The 25,439-nt window shown below is 39.4% G+C and overlaps 1 protein-coding gene across 1 annotated transcript in view; it reads right to left on the bottom strand.

Annotated features, from left to right (window-relative positions):
- Window positions 1-25,439, bottom strand: part of LOC122659584 (cactin-like) — a 42,825-nt gene that overhangs the window by 6,429 nt on the left and 10,957 nt on the right. Inside the window, exons 9-15 of the mRNA XM_043854686.1 lie at window positions 20,655-20,750; window positions 17,792-18,076; window positions 17,569-17,704; window positions 17,336-17,478; window positions 16,519-16,695; window positions 16,171-16,437; window positions 15,906-16,074 (exon numbers count right to left, since the gene is read on the bottom strand). Coding sequence (XP_043710621.1) covers window positions 15,955-16,074; window positions 16,171-16,437; window positions 16,519-16,695; window positions 17,336-17,478; window positions 17,569-17,704; window positions 17,792-18,076; window positions 20,655-20,750 — 1,224 coding nt within the window. The 3' untranslated portion in view covers window positions 15,906-15,954. The remainder of the gene's footprint in view (window positions 1-15,905; window positions 16,075-16,170; window positions 16,438-16,518; window positions 16,696-17,335; window positions 17,479-17,568; window positions 17,705-17,791; window positions 18,077-20,654; window positions 20,751-25,439) is intronic.

The following is a 25,439-nucleotide window of genomic DNA, read 5'->3' as shown; positions in this document are numbered from 1 at the left end:
CTGATATATGGATGCAGCAGAAACTAAGGCAGCACCTGCTATAATCAACCTTGCAATCAGCAGTAACAGAAAAACAACTTCCAAACCTAAACAGGGATCAAAGGTAGTAGAGAAACCCTAAACAGGGAGATATTAAAGAACTTGCAAACGGCTGATCAAATCAGCCAGAAAATCCAATCAAGTATGATGCTTAATGGGGGGGATAAAACCATCAAACTTTGGCAGCAAACTTCTTGGTGGATTTGAATATATGAAGCAGCTATTAAAAAAAAAGTATTTAATAACACCTGCATAAGAGGAATCTGATCTTCAGGACTTGCAGCATAAAAGGAACAGCAGCCGAGGAAGGAAATCAATCACAGGAGAGTGGAGAGAAAACACGTCTGCGCCAGAAGCACCGGGGGAGGGGGAGTGATGCAACCACAGATTTGATAACCACGATCGTGGGTCGCTATGGGCCCAGAAAAACTGAGAATTAACTCAAATTAATAGTTGAAGGGCAATTCGGTAATTTCCCAGCACAAGCAATGGCTCCTTTGGAAGAGAAAAGAACCTTAGGGCATATAAATAAATAATTTTAAAGAAAAAGGACAGATATGGGATATAATTGATAAAAGGTACAAAACAGAATCAAATTTAAGGCTAAGGACTGTTTGTAGCAATAATAACTCAGAGGGGGTATTTTGTAATTTTCAAAACCTATCCTTCTTCAACCTCACAATAGTTCTTCAAAAGGGAAAACCCAGATTGAGTTCGATATTAATAACTCACTTAATAGGCCAAGGTTTGGCCTAAGATTTCAGGTGGAGTTCCCTAGTTCGAAGGCTTGCTGATCCCAACTCATAAACCAGCCAAAATACCAGTAACAGGAAGAAAATTAAAGAATGAAACTGACCCAGGCGGAAATTCCAGGTTATGGTTTGAACTCAGGTTTGAAAGGACCGTCAACTCACTCTTACGGACCCAGATTTCACAGGTTCTGCCGCCCACAAGGGAAGAATCAGCACACATTTTGTGACGAACGGAGAAGGATCGAGAGAGATCGATCCCAAACAGTTGGACTGTCAGTACTGTTTTACAGGAAGAGGAACAATAAAACAGAAATTCTGCAAATAACAAGGAGAAGAAATAACAGGGAAGACGAGGGAAAATAAGGAAAAGGAAGACAGAGGAAGGCTTCCGTCAGAAGATTGAGAAAAAAACGTGAGAGAATAAATCTGTGCACACAGCTCTTGGCAGCAACATGGATGCGCTAACGCGCAACGGCTTTCGCGCGTCATGCTGGTTGCGTGCTCCTGCGCAACGGCTTTCGGGCTAGCAGCAAACGGTAAACCCTTTTCATTCAATTTTCAAATCTCAAATATGTCTCCAATCGTTGGGTTACATGCCCTTTTTATAAAATAAAACTCCTAATCCTACTTTGGAACTGAAATCATAACCTGAACCAAACTCTATCTAATCTAAAACAGAAAGCATTCTCATATAAACCTGAACTCATACCTTCCTACAATTCTAATAACAAGAATAAAATGAAAATTACAAAGAGTCCCTATTTGATCTAACGTCTAACAGCATCAGGGAGGGGGGAAGGCTGTTTTCAATAACTTCTAGCAACCGCAGGAGATGACAGTGTGCCTTCGATAATCTTCATCCATATCCAAACAAGTACAGAAACAGAAACCCTAGTTTTCATTATGGTACCAATAAGGTTTCATTACACAATAAAGCAGGATAGGTGGCTGCACACCATAATAGAAAGAAACCCTAGTGTTACTTTCTAAACAGAAAAGAAGGAACGATGTAGCACTCACAGAGGCTTCGACAATTCTGTTTCGTGGGAGTATTTTTGAGCTGAAAGTGTTCCGTTTCTGTTCTCAGTGAGTATTTTTACGGGAGTGGAATGTGTTTGATAACAAGACTTAAGAAGTGCTTCTGAAAAAGAAACATGTTTGGAATGACTTTAACAGAAACATTTCATGTACGAATAATGATCTTCACTCTGAACCATCTTTTTGTTAAATTTCCTAATTCATGACTACTCTGTATTCATCACGAACAACTGCAATAAAGCTCTCCATTAGGTCTCTATGCCCTTTGAAATCATGAGTTGCGTCTTGAAAAAGTGGGAGCGAGATTTGCATCAGTTCTATCCACCAGCAGTCATTAACTCATCCAAACTCCAATCATGTTGCCCAGATTGGGTCCTCCACATGTGTCATGCAACTCCAACCTTTATCACTCTCTTCAGGGCTTTTACTCTTCTTTAACTAGTTGAAAACCGCTCAAAATCCTCCTTAGTAATCATACTAGCATCCATCAACTGACCAAAAGGCCTCTTAATTCCAACAGTCCTGTCCACCAGCTTCTTCATTTCAGTCTCAAGAAAAACTCCTTTATCTTCTACCTTGGTCAACGTTCGATACACATCCTCAACCTGAACCTGCATCATTTTCGTCTCCCTCTTTATAAACTTCTCAGCCTCTGCAATCTGCCCTTCGAAATCCGCCACATACCCAATCGACCAATAGCACTGTCCACAGACTTATAAGCTTTCCACTTCAATTGGGTAAGAACTAACACAATAAGAAGGGGCAACAGATTCCAAATCATACTAAACCCTTTTGTCACCAGTGCTTCTTCGGCTTCGAAACCATCTTCCTGGTCCGCGAGGCAAAATGATGAAATAAATCAAGTTCTTCTCCTGCAACAAATCCTTGGGTCTCTCAAGAACCGTTTCACCCTAATCGAATGACTCAGATAGTTCCCACCAAGCACCTTCTCATCACCGCTGGCTTTGGAAACTTCATCGTCCCCAACCATTTCGATACTCGATCTCCTGGCAATGCTTCTCCGCAAAACCATCTAAACCAGCGGTCTTGACTTCAATCATTGAAATTGAACCTCAACGACCTCATTAACAGATCCACAGAACAATGCAAGGTTTATCGGGTCAGACCCCTTGGGGAAACCCCATTTTCCCTCTAAATTACTGAAACGCCATATCTCCCACCATGAGCTTGAGTAATCAAAGCTCAGCGTGCAGATCATGACCAATGTGTAGTAGGCATTGTAATCATAGTAACGGAAGTGAATCTCCTAATTTTTTTTTCTGTTTCTTTTCTTTTCCCTTCCGTTTGATAGGCAACTAGATTCAGTGAGTGTTCATTATATAAAAATGGAAAAATTGAGGGTTCCTATTTAAGAAATCAGAGGAAAGCTGAAAATTACAGATTTTAAAGAAGATAGAAAATAATTCAAAATGTTATCAAAAATCAAACCCAATTCAGTGAGATATATGACAAACAAATTCTTTGCCTGGAAAAAAATCTCTTGTGCAAAATTTAGAAAAGGAAAATTTTTTTCGAGTAAAAAAATGTCGCAGGCACAGCCATAGCCAAACTGTCAATGCCAACCGTGCCATCAGCACGGTGGGTGAAAGAGAGGCACAGAAGAAGGGATGGATGAGAGGGGGAGAGGGAGAGAGAATGTCACACCCCGAAACCACCCCCTAAGAGGATTCGTGGGTTGACCTGGATACCCGATGTATTCGAGGACCTCCAGGATCATAAAGCTGTAAATACACGTCACAACCTAAACACAATGATAAGATGACAGATATGTCCCGGATCAGAGTGCACGAAAAGTAAAGAGTTTAGTAGATAATTTACAAGTTATTTACATTGTCATTAAACATCCAAACTTCCAGAAGGTACGATGCCCAACCATCGGGCCAAAACCACCAGACTAAACAATATTTACAGTAGACCACGTCCACCAAAAAGACTATATAACATCAAAAGATAAACGAGCTCCTCATCATCAGTCCCTATTCCCCAGGGACACCCTGATCGTCCATGTAAGAGGGGTCACACCCCTCTGGGTCCAAACCAGCAAGGTCACTATAACCATCAGCCTCTGCCTCAAAATAATCCTCCCCACTGCCATCACGTCTACCCGCAGGATCATCTAAAAAAAAAACATTCCACAAGGGTGAGTTCTACTGAGCCCAGCAAGTAAGGATAGACCACACACACACAGACATAAACAAGCAAAGCCCTATGTGCATGAATTCAATTTTATTCTTAGTTCCACCTAACAGAAATGCCTAAGTCACTAAGTCTGTGATACGCCAACAATTCGGGAAACATTCTCGGTTCCTTCTCACTTCCCCGAAACATATCCTCAATTGTTGTGTGGGGCCCACACCGATCGTAATCCTCCAGATCTCCCCGTGGGTAGACCCCGATAATCATAGCCTGGACCCCATCCCGGCGTACTTCACACTCCTTAGTGACCGGGAGCTATGATTACCCAACACCTGAACCCCTGCTGGTAAGGGTTGTAGCACTAGGGAATGACATTCCTAGCCATATGCAATCTAACTGGCATAGTACGAGCTGTACAGTGCTCCCGCATCCCATACTACGGCACACCATACCTCTCGTTTCCAAGCCGACCATGGCATCTAATCTAACACAAGAATTTACATCTACAAATCATTCCACATCATACCATTTATAACCTCAAATCATCAATAATAGAATCAACAACTTATTACAAATAAAACGGAAATTTAAACATGTGTATGGTTTCAAACATATAAATCAAGTAACGAATTAAACATTTCCAAGAGAAATCAAAGCCTACCCCCACTTACCTTTTCCCTTTCGTGTAAAGTCTACCAAGTCTGGGTCAGAGATAAGCTTCGGATTTGGTCCCGGTGAAATATTTAATTTCCTATCACAAGGCTCATTTCATTAGAATTCGTAATCGGTATTTTGTTTAATCTTTGTTTGTTTCTTGTTCATTTGCGTTTCAGGTGACTTTGTCGTATTGTCGAGCCTTATATGTTAAGTTTCGATTTTGAGCTTCTTTATGAAAATTGTACTTCTTTCTGTTGTGATTTTAATGACACTAGAATCGAACTAAAATCATTTACGGTGAGGGGCATACGATTGGCATAGCCCAACTGTCCAAAATCCATGTTTTTGTCTAAACCTCGACTTCAAGATCAGGTTTGGGGAGTTTCTGTTCGGAATGGGTATTAGACGAAAACATGGTTTTAGAACATGATTCTGTTACGAAAATTTTGGCGTTGGTTTCGTGAATTTACGATATACCGTTTGTGAGTTATCATTGTTTTCATTAGATCTATTCAGAAATTTTAGTCTGCTGATCGGGAATGTTCACCGGCCGAAACGGGACCCATGATCTCCAAATCTGATTTCAGTTCCTAAACAAAAAATGTCAGTCGTCGAGTCTAGTTTACAGAGGTTTTGGAATAAGTGGATTTGAAGTTCTGGAGAGTGAGATATCTCTGTTTTCGTATAGGGTGTCAATTTTGGAAATTTGATTTTCAAAGGTTTCATGTTGTAGGTACTGTTTGGTTATTCCTAATAGGCACCTAGTTATTATTATTATTATTATTTTTTTTTTTTTGCTGTCCCTCCAAATAGACCTTAGGCTTTAGTTTAGATTGATGTTTAGGGGCTTGTTTGGTATCATGTATTGTGAGTTGTGCCACTTAGTGATACTTATATATGTTGCCAAACAAGCTTTAGTTAGATTGGGTTAGATAAAACCAACCCAAACCGAACCGGGTGGAGAGAGTTTCTCTTCACCCATCTTCAACCTCAAGTTCCCACTTTCGTTTCTTGCACATAGCAGTCCCTTTTCTTTTTTTATTAGATGGAATAGGGTCACAACCACCACCATGTATGGTGGTCGGATCCGGCGGCCGGAGCCACTATTGCGAAGAAGGGAGAGGGCGGTGGTTAGCCATCATGGCCGAACCCCCTTCTCCACCTCTCACCATTTTCTCTCTCTCTCCTCCCCTTCTCTTTCTCTTTTCTTCCTTCTCTTGTAGAACTCACACATCCTCTCCTACACTCCTTCCATTTTTGTTTTTTTTTTTTTTTTATTCCATAAACCAAATCTGAAATCCATTGTAAACTAAAATTTTCAGAAAAAAGACATTTACCTATGGGGATGAACCACTCCACTTCTAAGTTTAGTCCTCTTCTTCTTGATCCCCTTCTAATTGTTTCTTGCTCTCTCTCTTTTTTTCTCCTCTTTTCTCTTTTCTCTTTTTCTTTCTTCCCATTTCTTCTATGTTTTCTCCAATGTTGCTGAAATGGAAGAATGAAAATGATCTCTGGTTATGCCTTTTTGTGTTTTTCTAATCTAAAACCTGATTTATGAAATCACCATTTTACCCCTCCTAATCCCACTAAGATCTCCTATTCATTTAACTTTTAACTCGACACCTAACCACTATGTTAAGTGTTTGAGTCTAAGAATGCCATTAAACTTTATCCTATCCACATGTTGAAATCCACTTTCTATACTAAGCAAATAAAATAAAATAAACTAATACTATATACAAAACACTATTTACTTAATATATAACTATAACTATAACTATAACTATAACTATATATATGTACCATAGTATATTTATATATCCCTAGGGTATTATAATTAAATAAAATTCTTATAATATGAAAGACTTATGTATAAAAGAAAATAATAATAACAATAATAAGTCTTGCATTATTATAATATAATAAACCACTTGTTTACAATGGATTTCAGATTTGGTTTAGGGGCTTGTTTGGTATCATGTATTGTGAGTTGTGCCACTTAGTGATACTTATATATGTTGCCAAACAAGCTTTAGTTAGATTGGGTTAGATAAAACCAACCCAAATCGAACCGGGTGGATTTATAACTAATACTCTATATATATTAAGTAAATAGTGTTTTGTATATAGTATTAGTTTATTTTATTTTATTTACTTGGTATGGAAAGTGGATTTCAACATGTGGATAGGTTAAGGATTAATGGCATTCTTAGAATCAAACACCCAGCAAAGTGGTTCGGCGTCAAGTTAAAAGCTAAATGAATAGGAGATCTTAGTGGGATTAGGAGGGGCAAAATGGTGATTTCATAAATCAGGTTTTAGATTAGAAAAACACAAAAAGGCATAACCAGAGACCATTTTTGGTTCTTCCATTTCAGCAACATTGGAGAAAACATAGAAGAAATTGGAGGAAAGAAGAGAGAAAAGAGAAAAGAGGAGAAAAAAAAAGAGAGAGCAAGGAACAATTAGAAGGGGATCAAGAAGAAGAGGACTAAACTTGGAAGTGGAGTGGTTCATCCCCATAGGTAAATTTTTTTTTATGAAAATTTTAGTTTACAATGGATTTCAGATTTGGTTTATGGAAGAAAAAAAAAATAAAACAAAAATGGAAGGAGTGTAGGAGAGGATGTGTGAGTTCTACAAGAGAAGGAAGAAAAGAGAAAGAGAAGGGGAGGAGAGAGAGAGAGAAAATGGTGAGAGGTGGAAAAGGGGGTTCGGCCATGATGGCTAACCACCGCCCTCTCCCTTCTTCGTAATAGAGGTGGTGGCTCCCGCCGCCAGATCCGACCACCACACATGGTGGTGGTTGTGACCCTATTCCATCTAAAAAAAAAAAGGGACTGCTATGTTCAAGAAACGAAAGTGGGAACTTGAGGTTAAAGATGGGTGAAGAACTCTCTCCACCCGGTTCGGTTTGGGTTGGTTTTATCTAACCCAATCTAACTAAAGATTGTTTGGCAACATATATAAGTATCACTAAGTGGCACAACTCACAATACATGATACCAAACAAGCCCCTAAACATCAATCTAAACTAAAGCCTAAGGTCTGTTTGGAAGGACAGCAAAACAAAACAAAAAAATAATAATAATAATAACTAGGTGCCTATTAGGAATAACCAAACAGTACCAACAACATGAAACCTTTGAAAATCAAATTTCCAAAATTGACACCCTATATGAAAACAGAGATATCTCACTCTCCAGAACTTCAAATCCGCTGATTCCAAAACCTCTGTAAACTAGACTCGACGACGAACATTTTTTGTTTAGGAACTGAAATCAGATTTGGAGATTATGGGTCCCGTTTTGGCCGGTGAACATACCCGATCAGCAGACTAAAATTTTTGAATAGATCTAATGAAAATAGTGATAACTCACAAACGGTATATCGTAAATTCACGAAACCAACGCCAAAATTTTCGGAACAGAAGCATGTTCAAAAACCATGTTTTGGTCCAACACCCATTCCGAACAGAAACTCCCCAAACCTGATCTCGAAGTCGAGGTTTAAACAAAGACATGGATTTTGGACAGTTGGGCTATGCCAATCGTATGCCCCTCACCGTAAATGATTTTAGTTCGATTCTAGCGCCATTAAAATCATAACAGAAAGAAGTACAATTCTCAAAACCGAAACTTAACATATAAGGCTCGACAGTACGACAAAGTCACCTGAAACGCAAATGAACAAGAAACAAACAAAGATTAAACAAAATACCGATTACGAATTTTAACAAAATGAGCCTTGTTACAGGAAATTAGATATTTCACCGGGACCAGATCTGAAGCTTATCTCTGACCCAGACTTGGTAGACTTTGCATGAAAGGGAAAAGGTAAGTGGGGGTAGGCTTTGATTTCTCTTGGAAATGTTTAATTCGTTACTTGATTTATATGTTTGAAACCATACGCATGTTTAAATTTCCGTTTTATTTGTAATAAGTTGTTGATTCTATTATTTATGATTTGAGGTTATAAATGGTATGATTTGTAGATGTAAATTCTTGTGTTAGATTAGATGCCATGGTCGGCTTGGAAATGAGACGTATGGTGTACCGTAGTATGGGATGCGGGAGCACTGTACACCTCGTACTATGCCAGTTAACTTGCATATGGCTAGGAATGTCATTCCCTAGTGCTACAACCCTTACTAGCAAGGGTTCAGGTGTTGGGTGATCATAGCTCCTTGTCACTGAGGAGTGTGAAGTACACCGGGATGGGGTCCAGGCTATGATTATCGAGGTCTACCCACGGGGAGATCTGGAGGATTACGACCGGTGTGGGCCCCACAACAATTGAGGATATGTCTCGGGGAAGTGAGAACGAACCGAGAATGTTTCCCGAATTGTTGGCGTAGCACAAACTTAGTGACTTAGGCATTTCTGTTAGGTAAAACTAAGAATAAAATTGAGTTCATGCACATAGGGCTGTGCTTGTTTATGTCTGTGTGTGTGTGGTCTATCCTTTATTTGCTGGGCTCAATGGAGCTCACCCCCGTGGAATTTTTTTTTTGAGATGATCCTGCAGGTAGACGTGATGGCAGTGGGGAGGATTATTTCGAGGCGGAGGCTGATGGTTATAGTGACCTTGCTGGTTTGGACCCAGAGGGGTGTGACCCCTCTTACATGGACGATCAAGGTGTCCCTGGGGAATAGGGACTGATGACGAAGAGCCCATTTATCTTTTGATGTTATATAGTCTTTTTGGTGGACGTGGTCCACTGTAATATTGTTTAGTCTGGTGGTTTTGGCCCGATGGCATCGTACCTTCTGGAAGTTTGGATGTTTAATGACAATGTAAATAACTTGTAAATTATCTAGTAAACTCTTTACTTTTCATGCACTCTGATCCGGGACATATCTGTCATCTTATCATTGTGTTTAGCTTGTGACGTGTATCTACAGCTTTATGATCCTGGAGGTCCTCGAATACATCGGGTATTCGGCTCAACCCACGAATCCTCCTAGGGGTGGTTTCAGGGTGTGACAGGGACGGTTACAGAGAGACAGAAGAAGAAGGGTTTTTGTCTTGAAAAGAACGAACGGGAAAGAAGAAAGGTTTTTCTTCACACCGTTCGAACCTTTGATGGTTTAATTTTTGTTTCTTGCATTTTGTCCAGAACAAAAAAACAAAATTTTTTTTCCTTCAATGTTTCTGTTCTTTTTGTGTTCTAAAATCTGGTTCACTTCGAAAGAAGTGAAAAACGAACCAGACTCACCAAACATGTTTCTGTTCTTTTTTTGTTCCCATAGAACAAAAGAACACTGTAAATACTTCTGCAAAGTGTTACCAATCGTGGCCTGATAAACTGTTGAAATAGGCTACTTACCCGATTGGGGTAATTAGTCCTAGTCAGATTATGTTTCTCTTTTTTATTGTTTTTCCCTCAGCCGAGTCCTATTTTTGGTATTCCTAGTTGTATTAGGAATTCCTAATAGGATTAGGACTAAGGCAGCATTCCTATTTTTACTTTGATTAGTTGTAATTCAATTCAATAAAAATAAAGGGCCTGGGTGATTGATTTAGATCATTCAAGCATTCAGTTCATAGGGCTGTTAACATGGTATCAGAGCCAACTCTGATCTAAGAGCAGCCTTTCTCAGTTTTTCTGGTTTTCTGGTTCTTCCCTCTCTCGGTTTCAGTTTTTTTTCTTCTCCACCCCTCTTGGCCTCTTTCTCTCCATCAGGGCAGCAACTATGAGGTGGTCTAATGCAAGTTTAGCTGCTGCCCTCAATGTCACCTCATTGAAGATCGAAGAAACAGTGGTATGACCTAAATCTGCCGGCAGGTTTCCTCCATCCTTGGAGATCGAGTTATCCTTTCAACTGAAGTTTGATTTCTGCTTTTGTGGAGATTGGTTCCTGCTCTTATTGGTTTACACCAATCCCTGTTTGAAGACTGCAGTTCTGGATCAAAACCAAATTCTGATTCACACCTGCAATTTTTCTGCAATCAGTTTTTTTCCTAAATTTTGACAAATTTAGGGCTTTTTATTGGCTCATCAGAAGGAGCTAATTTTTGGAGGATATCTTCCCTACTATTAGAGGGAAACTCGACCTAAGTTTCAGCCCATTCTGACGATTGAAAATTCTGCAATCTCTAAACCCATCTTTCACACTCGATTCAAGTTTTTTGAAGAACTGATTTTTTTCTGCCTAGCTGAATTATGGGTGACTTAGAGATGACTACTGCTACTTCTGGAGGAGATGGTCATACTAGGAATGACTTTCTTCCCTATGCTGCTGCCATTAAACTTGATGGTACGAATTACTTAATTTGGGTCAGATCATTATCCTTGACCGTGGCTGGTAGGGGACTTACTGGCACCACCAAACAACCTACTGAAGATGGTGCTGCCCGTACTAAATGGGCTGCCAATGATGCTATGGTGATGTAGTTTGTTTTGAATTCTATGACCACTGACCTTTCCAGTCAATACCTCCTTGACACTGCTACTCAAATATGGACTGCTGTCAAGGGAACTTATGGTCGATCAGGAAGTGGTGCTCAGGTTTATGAAATCAGGAAGACAATCCAAAATACTACTCAGAAGGAGATGTCTGTCACTAAATACTATGCTGCTCATAGTTGTCACGGCGGTTAGGCGACCCAAGGCGGTGGAGAGGGCCAGAGTTTAAGGCAACACCAACTGGGCGAACAAGGCGTCCAAGGCGCCCGCCTAGGCGCCCAAGTTGACCAAAGCGCCTAGACGGGCCTTGACAACTATGATGCTGCTCTCAAGTGTTTATGGCAGCAATTGGATCATTATGCTCGGTTTCAACCTACTACTACTACTGACATTACTGCTTATCATTCTTATGTTGATCAATTTCGGGTCTATGATTTCCTGGCTGGCCTCATTGATGATTATGACCCTATTCGGGTGCAAGTCCTTGGTAGGGTTCCTTTTCCCACTTTAAAGGAGAGTTTTTCTTATGTTCACAGTGAAGAGACACGAAGGGCTGCCATGATGATTACTCCTAAAGTTGAGAGATCAGCCTTACAGACTGCTGGCTCCACCCCTATTACTTCTTCTGACAGTGTTGCTGCTACAACTACTACCAAAGAGCCTGTGAAGTGTGAGCATTGTCACAAACCATATCACACTGAGGCTTAGTGTTGGAAATTACATGGGAAGCCTGCTGATTTTGAGGCCAAACGTGGTCGTGTTAAGTCTAAAAACAAAGCCAATCACACTAAAAGTGTAGCTCCAACTCCCACTGCTGACATCAGTTTCTCCCAGGAAGCACTCTAGGCTCTACATCGTATGTTGAACACATCCGTTGCCTCCACTATGTCTGCTGCGAATTCAGGTTCCTTCTTTGCCCGTACAGGTATTTCCTTTGCTGGTCATTGTGCATCAGTAGTTTCCACTCCATGGATCATAGACTCTGGGGCTACTGATCACATGACAGGTTCTTCCAACCTTTTTAATACATATTCTCCTGCTTCTGGTAAGGATAAAGTCAAAGTTGTTGATGGGCCCCTCTCCTCTATCTCAAGAAAAGGATCCATTGGTTGTTCTCCTTCCCTTACACTGTCATTTGTGTTGCATGTTCCGAAATTTACAACTAACCTCCTTTCCATTAGCAGTATTACCAAATCCCTAAATTGTAAAGTGACTTTTTTTCCCACTCACTGTGTTTTTCAGGAACTGGACTCGGGGAAGACGATTGGATCGGGTAAAATGCATGGCGGATTGTACCTGCTTGATGGAGATCCTACACCTACCCAGGCTTTACCTTCTGCATCTTTCTCTTCTGAATTACACAAATGGCACTCTAGGCTAAGCCATCCCCCTTTAGTTACTTTATCAACTTTATTTCCAGCATTAGTTAAAGATTGTACTAAGGAAGACTTTTTTTGTGAGCCTTGTGTCTTGGCTAAACAGACACGCTCAAATTACCCTATTTCTAATAAAAGATCCTCTTTCTTTCATGTTGTTCATACTGATGTATGGGGTCCTAGTAGAAAAACTTCCCTTTCAGGACATCGGTGGTATGTCACTTTTATTGACTGCTATTCTAGGTTCACTTAGGTCTACCTCATGCACACAAAAAATGAAATTTTTTCATGTTTTCAGCACTTTCATCAGTTGGTTAAGACCCAATTTAGTGCCACTCTTCAAATTTTGAGGAGTGACAATGGGACAGAGTATATGGAAGGTCAGTTCCAAAAATACCTTGCTACCTATGGAATCCTCCATCAGACCAACTGTGTCGACACTCCAGCCCAAAATGGTATGGCTGAGAGAAAAAACCGCCACCTCTTGGAGGTGGCTAGAGCTCTTCTATTTGCTCGCAGTGACCCTTCCCTGTATTGGGGGGATGTTGTCCTTACTGCCGCCTATTTAATTAATAGGCTGCCCAGTCGGGCTCTTAATTCTACAGCCCCTATTGAGCTATTACTTGGCTCTTCTTCCTTTATAGTCCCACCTAAAGTCTTTGGCTGCGTTTGTTATGCCAGGGATACAAGGTCCCCTGGTAAACTTGAACCCCGTAGTCTCCGCTGCATTTTCTTGGGTTACTCTGGTACACAAAAAGGGTACAAATGTTATTACCCTCCATCCCGCCGGACATTTGTCAGCATGGATATTGTCTTTCATGAAAGTGTTCCATATTATGTGTCCCCACCTCTTCAGGAGGAGAGTGTTAGTGAAGATGTGCTGACTATTGATTCTCCACCTCCACTATAGTCTGCTTACCACGAGTCTAAACCAGTTCGGCCTGCCCCTAGTACTCCCCCTGAGTCAGGAGGAGAGGTTCCTATACAGGGGGAGACTATCTCTATTCAGGGGGAGCAATCTACCCCGGTCCAGACTCCTATCCAGAGGACTATTAGTGAATTTCGGCGGAGGATTGATGACAGTACTGTGAAGACCTATGCAAGAAAACATAAGCAGGTTCAATCAACTGTTGCTCCAGCACCCATCCAATTGCCAAACCAGGATCCAGAACCTGCCTCTCCATCTAGTAATGTTCCTTCTCCTGAATTACCTATTGCTCTTCGCAAAGGTGTCAGGACATGCACTAAGCATCCTATATCTCATGTTGTTTCTTATGACTCCCTTTCCCCCATCCTTTCGTGCGTTTGTTTCCTCTCTTTCTTCTGTTCGTATTCCAAACAATTGACAGGAAGCTCTATCAGATGGAAAGTGGAAAGCAGCTATGATGGAAGAAATGGAAGCCTTGAAGAAAAATAACATATGGGAGCTTGTGGTTCTTCCACCTGGGAAGAAAACCGTTGGATGTAAATGGGTGTTTGTGGTAAAACGGAAGGTGGATGGCACTGGGGATTGGTATAAGGCACGACTCGTGGCCAAGGGGTTCACTCAGACATACGGCATTGATTACCAAGAAACTTTTGCACCTGTTGCAAAGTTAAATACTGTTTGTGTGTTATTATCTTGTGCAATCAACCTTGGATGGGATTTGCAGTAGCTAGATGTAAAAAATGCCATCCTAAATGGAGCACTGGATGAGGAGGTGTATATGGACATTCCACCAGGGTTCTCTTGTGACAAAAACTAAGGAAAAGTGTGCAGGCTGAGGCGTGTATTATATGGGCTGAAGCAGTCACCGCGAGCATGGTTTGGTCGGTTCCACAAGGCCATGATTTCTGTGGGCTATAAGCAAAGTAATGCTGATCACACACTCTTTATAAAGAGGACTGGTGAAAAACTCACTGTTCTTATAGTCTACGTTGATGACATAGTAGTTACTGGCAATGATGGTGATGAGATCAAACGGTTGAAGACCTTCCTTGGACAAGAATTTGAGATTAAAGATCTAGGGAAACTACGGTACTTTCTTAGGATTGAAGTGGCCAGATCTGCTAAAGACATTTTTCTCTCCCAAAGGAAGTATGTCCTAGACTTATTGGCTGAAATCGGGTTGTTAGGCTGCCATCCTTCAGATACTCCTATGGACCCTACTGTTCGACTCAAGGAAAAAGAGGGTGAGCCTGTTGATAAAGGCCGGTACCAAAGACTTGTGGGGAAGCTGATTTATCTCTCACACACTCGTCCTGACATTGCTGTCGCCGTGAGTACTGTGAGCCAGTTTATGCATGATCCCTACTCTTCTCATATGGAGGTTGTCCTTCGTATCTTGCACTATTTGAAGTCCGCTCCTGGAAAGGAAATTCTTTTGTCTGCACATGGTCACCTATGGATAGAAGCATACACTGATGCTAATTGGGCTGGTTCTGCAGATCGCAAGTCTATTTCTGGGTATTGCTCCTTTGTAGGTGAAAATCTTGTTACATGGCGTAGCAAGAAGCAAAATGTGGTTGCTCGTTCTAGTGCTGAGGCTGAGTTTCGGGCTATGGCACAAGGTATTTGTGAGTTACTCTGGCTTAAAGGTTTGCTACAAGATCTTGGTGTTCCTATTCGTCTTCCTATGATGTTGTACTGCGACAATAAGGCTGCGATCAGCATAGCACACAACCCAGTACAACATGATCGTACCAAGCATGTTGAGGTGGATAGGCATTTCATCAAAGAAAAGTTAGAAGATGGGCTGATTTGTATTCCCTCTGTGACATCTGCTGATCAACTTGCTGATATCTTCACCAAGGGATTGTCTGGGAAATTGTTTCATCCCAATCTAGTCAAGTTGGGCATGATCAACATCTTTGCTCCAACTTGAGGGGAAGTGTTGAAATAGGCTAGTTACCCGATTGGGGTAATTAGACCTAGTCAGATTATGATTAGTCCTAGTCAGATTATGTTTCTCTTTCTTTTGTTTTTCTCTTTTTTATTGTTTTTCCATCGCCGAGTCCTATTTTTGGTATTCCTAGTTGTATTAGGAATTCCTAATAGGATTAGGACTGAGGCAGCATTCCTATTTTTACTTTGATTGGTTGTAATTCAATTCAATATAAATAAAGGGCCTGGGTGATCGATTTAGATCATTCAAGCATTCAGTTCATAGGGCTGTTACTATAAACCCACTCTGATACCATGAAACAATATCAGAAACAAGCTACCACTCCTATTCAAGAGAGAAAAGAAGAAAAGAGGAGAGACACCGCAAATCAAAAGAACCGGGCTCAAGGTTTGGCTGAATGCCTTACCATGACCATAACAGTGTATTCATATCATATTGAAATAAGGAATGGACAAGTATACCCCTGAACTTATGTCATTACATAAAACCCCTTACCAAGTCATATATATTACCTAAATTACCCCTATGATAGCACTCAAACATAATAATACCAATCTCAACAGTAAATAAGAAAGACCACTGAGGCACATACCATACAAGAGTATAGCTGGACATAGCACACACCATTGGCCTGTTTTAACTTATCGGCGGTAACGATAGCGTTTGAAGTTAAAATAGACATGCAAAATGCCCCGCTCAAATGTGCATTTGAAACCCTTCTTGTGGGAATATTCCCACTCTTTGTTCACAATCCGGAATGCCTGTAATGCAATTACAAGAGCAAATCTCTGAGTAAATTATTTCCAATAAAATTCGGATAGATGATAGGTTCATTCAATGGACAAAGCAAGACTCACAATGTCTTCGTAAGGTGGCCCAGCATGAAATCTGATCAGGCATGTCTCACCACTGCTTCCATCCTTCTCTATGGTATACACTGGCGCTTTTGTTTTGTCAACAAGATCTGGGTAAAAGATGTTAAATTTGTAACCTTGCACGATCTTTGGAGGCGGATTGTCGTGGTCGTAGTGGGTTTGGTTGTATTTGTTCCACTCATATCCAGTATGAACCCGATTGAAATACTTCGGTTTCCTTGGACGGTATTTATCATGCCACCAGTATACCTGCATCGAGATAAATCATTACACAACTATGAGATGGTCGAATGAAGGGAAAATAGAAATAGTAGTAGCTGAAAAACACACTTGCGAATCCAGGTTGACTTCAGCGCCAGAGCCAAATACTGCATCCCCTTCCTCCATAGCTCCCATAGCTTTCATGGCCTTCAGCTCCAAGTTATCTTCTGATGAATTTGGTTTTGATGCCATTGATTCCCGAATCCGTCTTTGCTGTTCTTCTAGTACAGCAACTCTTTTTCTTTCCTGGTACATTTTACACCAAAAAGGTTTTAAAACTGGGAATTGGGAACTGGAACAATCTCCATCAATTCTTATTCAAATTGGAGAATTGGCCGGACTCAGCCAAACTCAGTTGGACTCGGTATCACTCAGTTAGAACTCAGTTACTTGAGAATCGAGGTTAATAGGAATTGTGATCCATCGATTCCGAGACGAGCGGCGGATTTTTTAATTCCACTCCGATCTTTAAAACCATGAACACCAAGGAAATCATTATAGAATGCTCAAATTGCCACATCAAAGTATCCTGAAGATGCACTTCAGAAAATTACAGCAATCATGGCATGTTGAAAGGTGCACAATTAGGTTCTGGGACCAAGTACCACAGTCTAGTGGCTGTGATTTAATTACCTAGCTATAGATATTTAAAAAGCTTTCCTCAAAAACATCAGTTAAATCAAATTATAGTATTTTTTTTGGGAGGGGGGAATTCAAATCATAGGTTTGACCAATTTGCAATCGTAGTATCCTTTTCTGTATCTGAGAGTACTGGGTAATACTCAGAACTCCATACCTTTTCTGGGTGGCAGAACTGAATCTTAGTGCAGTGAACTGCATATCTAATACAATCAAATCAGCATCTGTGAATTAGTAGATAGATTACCAGCTCAATTCTATCCTCTTCAGGATCAATTGCTTCTTCATTTTCATCACCATGCAACAACTGCGGTGAAAATGAACCAGGTTCTTCTTCAGGCTCATGAGTCTCTTCATTGATCAGGGGCTCAGGAGAACAAGGTTGAACATCTATACACAAATTCAGATTAGCTAACCATTCTAAATAAAAAATCACAAAACCAAACCAGCATAGGCAGCTAGGACAAGGATTGTCCATACCTTCCACAGCATGAATGGTATCCTCTTGAAGATTTAAGTTATGATCACCTTCCAAGTCTTCCTCAATCTCCAAAGGTTGCTCCAGACGTTGGAGATGTTTATGCAATAGATTAGCATGAATATCCTTTAGAAGAGCCTATTATAGCAAAAATCAATTGGCAATTTTCCAATCGCAAGATGGGAGTTGGATGAAAAAAATTTATGGAGGTGTAAAACTGTGTACCTTTGCTTTATATATCATAAGGTGTTTCTGAACAGCCTGCCAGAACTCAACCACCTTAGCAGTGCCGGAACGCAACCCTGAATCAATCTGTGATTCTAATTCCTCTAGCTCATTGTAAGTCTTCACTTGTAGGACGTTCTTGACATCTCCTTCAATGCTCGAGTGCAAACCTCTTTCCTCAGCAAGCAATTCAACCAGTGGTTCCTGTCCCCGTACCCGAGCACGATCTAAGGCATCCTTTTTCCGAGCTTCAGCTAGCTCCCAGTCACAAACCACCATTAATGCCTGTCACAGAACATCCATTGTCTCATTCATGTGCTTTGTACCCATAACAAAGTAAGAGCATATACAATTTTTTTTCTTCAGGGAAACTACTATCAAGGCGTCACTCCTAACACAAATATCATGTTAGTCAGTGATAATTCCAGAATATCAAGTCTATAGTTCTGTAAAACAATCTCAAATCCCATTTATGCAGTGTGTAGTTGTATCGTGAAATTTCTAAATTATCTTTCATCATGAACTTCAAATCAACTCTAGAGGAACTGCCAGGTCCAGAAAAATGAAGTGGTCATTTGGGGTCTCCACTGTAACCCAAGCTATGCCAAAAACCAAATGTAAAAATTCCATAAGATTCTTGTTGCTTGGTTATGCATCATCAGATGTCTGGCTCCCTGCTCCCTACACAACACACATTGACTATACAAGGGTACCCGTCTTTGAGATAGCCCATGATGATAAGGAACTTGTCAAACACCACCACCCAAACAAGAGCAAGAAGTTTCAAGGAAAGTCATTTCTGGGGATCCTATTGTTCAATCAACTCTGGCCAGAAAATTCTCCACTCCATGTATGAACATGGTAATCCATGGAATCTAGAAAAAGAAACACACAAACACATAATTCAACTTAAATAAGGTTCAAGATTTCGGTTTCGACTGGGATTTCGACCCTGGTCAAAACTGAAATATACCACCCAAATGGTTGAAATGGCATCAAATATTGTCAATTTTCATGAAAAATCCAAACTTTGAAGACCCCTTAATTCGCAAGCCATTTTGTTTTGACAAGTGTCAAAGACGAAATATGCCATCGAAATTTCGACCTATGAACTTAAAAGAATATGTAAAATTTTATTAAAAGAAAAGACAAGGACAAAGTACAGAGGACAAAAGGGAAACCGCTCCCCCACAACAACCCTCCCAAAAAAAAAAGGAAGACAAAACTATAACAAGAAGCTAAAGGTTACATATAATTATGGAACCCTAAGTAACACCACCTTACTCTAATGTCATTGCTCAAATCAATCAAATCAAACATCAAATGCATTTTACTCAAAAACTCTGGAACCCAAACCTTATCCTACCCATTTCATGATTAAGGGATGGCTTTCCTTAACCAGATTATTAAGACGGTCAGGTATGGATCAAGAAAAGAGCTCTTACCATAGTTGTCAAGGCGGCAAGGCGGTGGAAGGGTGCCTAAGCACTTAGGCGACAAGGCGCCCGCCTAGGCACCCAAGTGTTATTTTTTATTTCTCCTCTTTTCTAACATTATTTAGTATGCTACAATATGTACCTTATATCATCAAAAATCAACATTAAGCTACATCAAGTCATAAAAACTCAATATTAAGCAACATCTAGTCATCAAAATCAATATTAAGTCATATTAAGTAATCAAAATCAATATTAAGCCACATAAAGTCATCAAAAATCAACATAGAAGTTTAGAACTAGAAGACATCAGAATTGAAGAAGCAAGCTATTGGAAGTTTGAAACAATCAAAACATATATTTGGTTTATACTGTTCTTAGAAAATATGATTTTATCAATAAGTAATTAAACTGCTCTCAATTTAGAGAAATGTTCTTGTTCTCTAAGAAGTTTGACTGATCAAATGATTTCATTTTTACGTGAGACTTTTTGTATTAGGTAGAACACAAAACCAGCTTTCCAACAAATCTAAGATTGTTTAAATCTGATTTATATTGAAGGAGTTATGTTCCGGTCAAACCTTATTCGGTGTTTGCGAATGCTGTCAAAATCGCTCTAAATAAATAAAAAAAAATTTTAAATATCAAAACAAATGAATATTTTACCTCACTTTGGGTTTTTTGCAATGTTTTACCATATTAAGATTTATGGAATTTTTAGATTTGATTATAAAAATAAAAAAAACTCAGCATTAGAAAGTTGAAAATTTCACCTACTGCCAAAAATCCAGTTTTTATTCTTGAACTGGGGGGTTGACTTTTTATCCTTTTGGAATTTTATTTTTTAACTATTTTTATTGCATTAAAATAAGGGGTGTTTGCTTATTTACAAATAATATCTTAAGTAAATGATTTTATTTAAATGATATTTGGCATAAATAAGTCTCAGACCCTGATCCAATACCAATTAAACCAATGCAAGGCACCCTGCACTATGGTGGCAGTCGCCTAGGCCCCTAGAGATCCACTTGGACACCTAGGCGGCGCTTTGACAACTATGGCTCATATCCTAAATGGTTAACCAAATTAGAACCATTTAAAACTCCAAAACCCAAACCTTCATCCCACCCATTTCATGACTAAGGGATGGCTTTCCTTAACCAGATTATTAGGACGGTCAGGTATGGATCAAGAAACTAGCTCTTACCCTAAATGGTTAACCAAATTAGAACAAAAAAAATGCTACGTACTAAAACTGGGACTGGAGCTTTCCAAATGAAAAGTAAAACCCGGACATTTACAAAGTAAAATATGACAATATTTACCTAATTGGGTTCAGAAGTTTTGTGGCTAGGTTAATTTAATTATGTTATGATGCACAACAGAGGATATTGAATGCATAAATGGACCAGGGAGAAGGTTCATACCTCCCAAAACTTTATATGTGTTGGTGTTGCTCTATCCAAATCCAGGTGCATTTTTATGTCATCATGAAGCTCTTCCATTTCCTTCACTGTCAAACCCTGCTGTACACATTTCAGGTTTTATTCCAAGCATAGTCATCATAAATAATAAGAAAATATAGTAGAGCATAATTCATAATTAAAAAAACATTCAAGGTAAATATTAGATCAATCCATATAGCATTGAAGAGGGTCAAGAATATTTGGCAATCGTTGACTATTTTGAAAAGATCAGTTCTCTCTCTCTCTCTTATTCAATTCCTCTACTGTGGATGGGAAGGTGATTCATAATTAAAAAATATAAACGCAAACAGGCCTCATTCTTGCAGTTATTCTGTGCTAGTTTTAGGTTGTTAATTAATGTCAAACCTTAGTTTTGCATGGTCTTTATCTTTAATATTTAAGTCTAGGTTGAATATGCACCATCCCACCATTTCTCCTTTAAGGGTTTATTTCGAGGGTATTGTCAGAGAGGATTTCCGTTAGCCATCTAATAGCTCAAGATCTCACAAATCCAATGTGATAAGCAAGAGAATGACCATATTTGCTAGGTATTCAACTCAACTCAGCCTTATCCCAACTAAATGGGGGTGGATCCTTTTCTCCAATCAGCTCTATTCAAAGCTGTACTTGGTACTAGTCCTAACTCCTAAGCTATGCATGTCTTTCCACACCACTTCTTCTAGAGTCGTTTTAGGCCTACCCCTAGTTCTCTCAATCTGAACCAAATCAACCCTCCGTATTGGAGTATTCAAAGGCCTTTGTTGCACATGTCCATACCACCTCAAATGACTTTCTTGCAAATTATCATGTAACTCCTAAATTAGCTCTGATTTGTTCATTCCTTATTTTATCTTTTATAGTTTTACCACTCATCCATCTCAACATCCTCATTTCAACTACACTAAGGTTGTTTATACGTTGTTTCTTCACTACCCAACATTCCGCTCCATACATTATTATTGGTCTTATAACTGTCCTATAGAATTTTCCTTTTGAGTTTTAAAGGAACACGTCGATCACACAATACTCCGGACACACCCCTCCACTTCATCCACCCTATTCTAATTCTTTGTGCAGCACCATCCTCTTTCTCCTCCTTTATTTATGATTGAACCTTGGTGCAATGGTTAGGTTGCTCCATTGTGACCAAATGGTCATGGGTTCAAGTCTTTGGAAACAGCCTCTCTGCAAAGCAAGGGTAAGGCTGCGTACATTAAGACCCTCCCCAGACCCCACAATGGCAGGAACATAATTCGAGATCTCGGCGAGTTTCTCAGTTTTTTGAGAAACCAAGACGAGTTAGCATACGAGTTGCAAAAGTGCAACAACTCGACCGAGATCTCGAGAATCTTGACCCAAACTCCTTTATATGAGTGCCAGATCTCGAGATCTTGGAGGAAAATCTTGGTATACAGACACCTATCTATGCAAACCTTGGTATACAGACAGTTATTTAGGCCAGGAACTAAGACAGACACTTTTTTTATGCCTAATATCATTTAAGTAAATGTTTTTGTATTACATTTACTTAAGATATTATTCATAAATAAGCAAATACCCCCCTATTTGAATCCAATAAAAATAGTTAAAAAATCAAATTCCAAAAGGAAAAAAAAGTCAACCCCCCTGTTCAAGAACAAAAATTGGATTTTCGGGGGTAAGTGCAATTTTCAACTTTCTAATGCTGGGGTTTTTCTCAAATCTAAAAATACCATAAATCTTAATATGGTAAAACATTACTAAAAACCAAAAGTGCGGTAAAATATTCATTTGTTTTGATGTCCAAGAAAATATTTTCATTCAGAGCGATTTTGACAGCATTCGTGCACACCAAATTAAGTTTGACCGGTACATAACTCCTATTTGGACTTTGTTTTTGCAAAATTTGATAGTGCCATTGTGTTTAAATGGTCTAAAATAGGCTGAATACCAAGTTTCAGACCCAAACTAGGTCTAAAACCCACCGAGTTGAGGCTTCGAATCTGAAAAAAATAAAATGCGCCAAGATCTCGACTCGACTAGACTCGGTTTTTCAAGGGACCGAGTTGGTACTGAGTTCCGAGTTTTAGTACCTCGGGCGGAACCTCGTGCACTGGGTACACCCTTTTTTTTAATCTTGGTACCTAAAATTCACTTTGCAGTATCTCCCATCATCAATTTTCACCTCCTCACTTTTAGTCATATAGTTACTAAAGTTACACCATATTCTTTGTTTTTGTTTACTTAAAACCTTTTGATTCTAAAGTTGATCTCCATAATTTCAACTCTGCATTTATCCCTGCTTTTGTTTCGTCCACCAAAACAATATCATCAGCAAAAAACAAACACCAAGGGATCCGATCTTGAATGTCTCTAGTTAGTTCAATTATGAATACTGTAAACAAATATGGGCTTAAAGCTGATGCTTGATGTAATCAAATTGTAATTGGGAATTCACTACTCTGCCCCCCCCACCTACAATTCTTACACTAGTTACTACACCATTATACATATCTTAAACTATGTCCACATATTTACCCAAAACACTTTTCTTCTCTACTACTAGCCAAATTAACTCTTCTAGGGACTCTATCGTAAGCTTTTTCTAAGTCAATAAACACCATATGGAGATCCTTTTTACATTCTCTAAATCTTTCCATTAGTCTCCTAAACAAATAAATAGCTTTTGTGGTTGATCTTACTAGCATAAAACCAAATTATTTATCCGAAATACTAGTTTCTTGTCTCAAGCAGGTTTCAATTACTCTCTCCCACAATTTCATAGTATAGCTCATAAGTTTATTCCTCTATAGTTATTACAACTTTGAATATTACTTTTATTTTTATCAATCAGAAACGCAATGCTTCTCCTCCATTCATCTAGCATATTACTTGAGCTCATAATCTTATTAAACAACTTAGTTAGCCAAGTTCTTCCAAAAATTCCTAGGTGCTTCCACACCACTATTGTAATACCATCTGGACCTACTGCTTTAACTATTTTCTTCTTCTTTAAAGCATCCTTTACTTCAAACACGATATTTTTTATTATATATCTAAGAATTATGGTTTCTTGATGGTTATTGGGAATTTCTAAAACACTATTACTTGTATTGTTTTTATTGATGTTGTAGACAATGTTACCATCTCTTTTTCATATCCTTGTCATTTATTAAAATTTTATCACCATCACTTTTAATGCATCTAATATGGTTGAAATCTCTACTCTTCCTTTGATGGGTTTCTAGAAGCCTGAGGTGTTAGATTTAGAAACTCAGTTGAAAACCAGAATTGCAGTGAGAGAAAAGGAATAGATTTACAAGATTTAAGATATCAGACCAGAATTGCAGTGAGAGAAAAAGAATAGATTTACAAGATTTAAGATATCATAAGATCAAGGATTCTAATCTGGTAAAAAGAGTGGTCGAGACCTCTATCCAATCTGATGGTCTAATCTGCAAATATGGAAGAATTCTACTGAAGATAAGATCCAGATTAGGGTTCTAGAACAGTAAATGAAACCACAGCCTTAAAGACCCAAACTGATTTTAAACAGGTTGTCAAAACAGCAATAAACTTAAGAAACGGTAACAGAAACATTTATCTGATTTTGACATCAAAATTAAAATTCAAAATAGATTTCAGAAAATCCTACTAAGAAAAGGATTTCATGAAACCAGCTCAAAGATAAAATTTTGAAACCATAAATCGATGAAGCATGATTGCTGTCATATGTGTCATTACTCCTACAGCTACAAGAGAGGGGGCGCAAGGGAGTGCCTTATGGCACAAGGTGTACAAAGGAGAGTTGAACCTATGACCTCCTAGGAGCCTACACTCTACAGGCAAGGCACCAACAAACTGAGCAACGAGTTGTCTTCATATAAGGGATTAATCGCTAATGCAACTGCATCAATTCCCCCTCGGCTAAAAAAGCTCATCCTCAAGTTTTGAAGAATGAGAGGATCTTCAATGCATGAGCAACAAATATTCTCCTTGACCCCACGAAACCAATGATCAGACCACGATCTAACCGTACAAAATCAGCGATAAGGCAATCGTCGTTCAAGTCGCATTGTGGAAGTACATATTTGACTGGTTCAATAAAAATATCAACCATTGTATGTTCCTTCATAGGTGGTTCTTCAATGATACTGGAGCCACTTGGTCTTCCATCATCAATTGCATGTCTTTTTGAACTTCCACCCATTGCTTAACGACTAAAACCAATTTATCGAATGAAGATCCCATAAGATCGAATGTGATCACCAATTGGTTCTTAAATTCTTTACATTGTCGCCAAGTTTCTTCAATATTCACTTCAACCGTTCGCAAGTTCTCTTACTATTGAATTATTTATCCATCTGTGTCCCCCTTTGGATAGTCCGCCGTGTTAGAGCTCCTATATGATATACATATTGTTTCCTCTCTTTCCTACACGGCCGGCCTTTTAGCGGAAGCGGTTCCATCATGGTATCAGAGCAGGCAGGGGTCACGGTATCAAGTCCCCCTGAGAGCGGGCCGGTGTTGAATTATTTATCCACCCGTGTCTCCCTTTGGATAGTCCGCCATTTTAGAGTTTCTGTATGATATACATATTGTTTCCTCCCTTTCCTACAAGGTCGGCCTTTTAGAGGAAGCGGTTCCATCATGGTATTAGAGCAGGCGGAGGTCACGGTATCGAGGCCCAATGGGAGCGGGCAGGTGTTGAATTATTTATCCACCTGTGTCCCCCTTTGGATAGTCCACCGTGTTAGAGCTCCTGTA

Source organism: Telopea speciosissima, chromosome 4 (genome assembly GCF_018873765.1).
Source record: "Telopea speciosissima isolate NSW1024214 ecotype Mountain lineage chromosome 4, Tspe_v1, whole genome shotgun sequence".
NCBI classification, from domain to species: Eukaryota; Viridiplantae; Streptophyta; class Magnoliopsida; order Proteales; family Proteaceae; genus Telopea; species Telopea speciosissima.
Note: the sequence above shows the minus strand (reverse complement) of the source record. Positions and strands in the feature narration are given on the sequence as shown.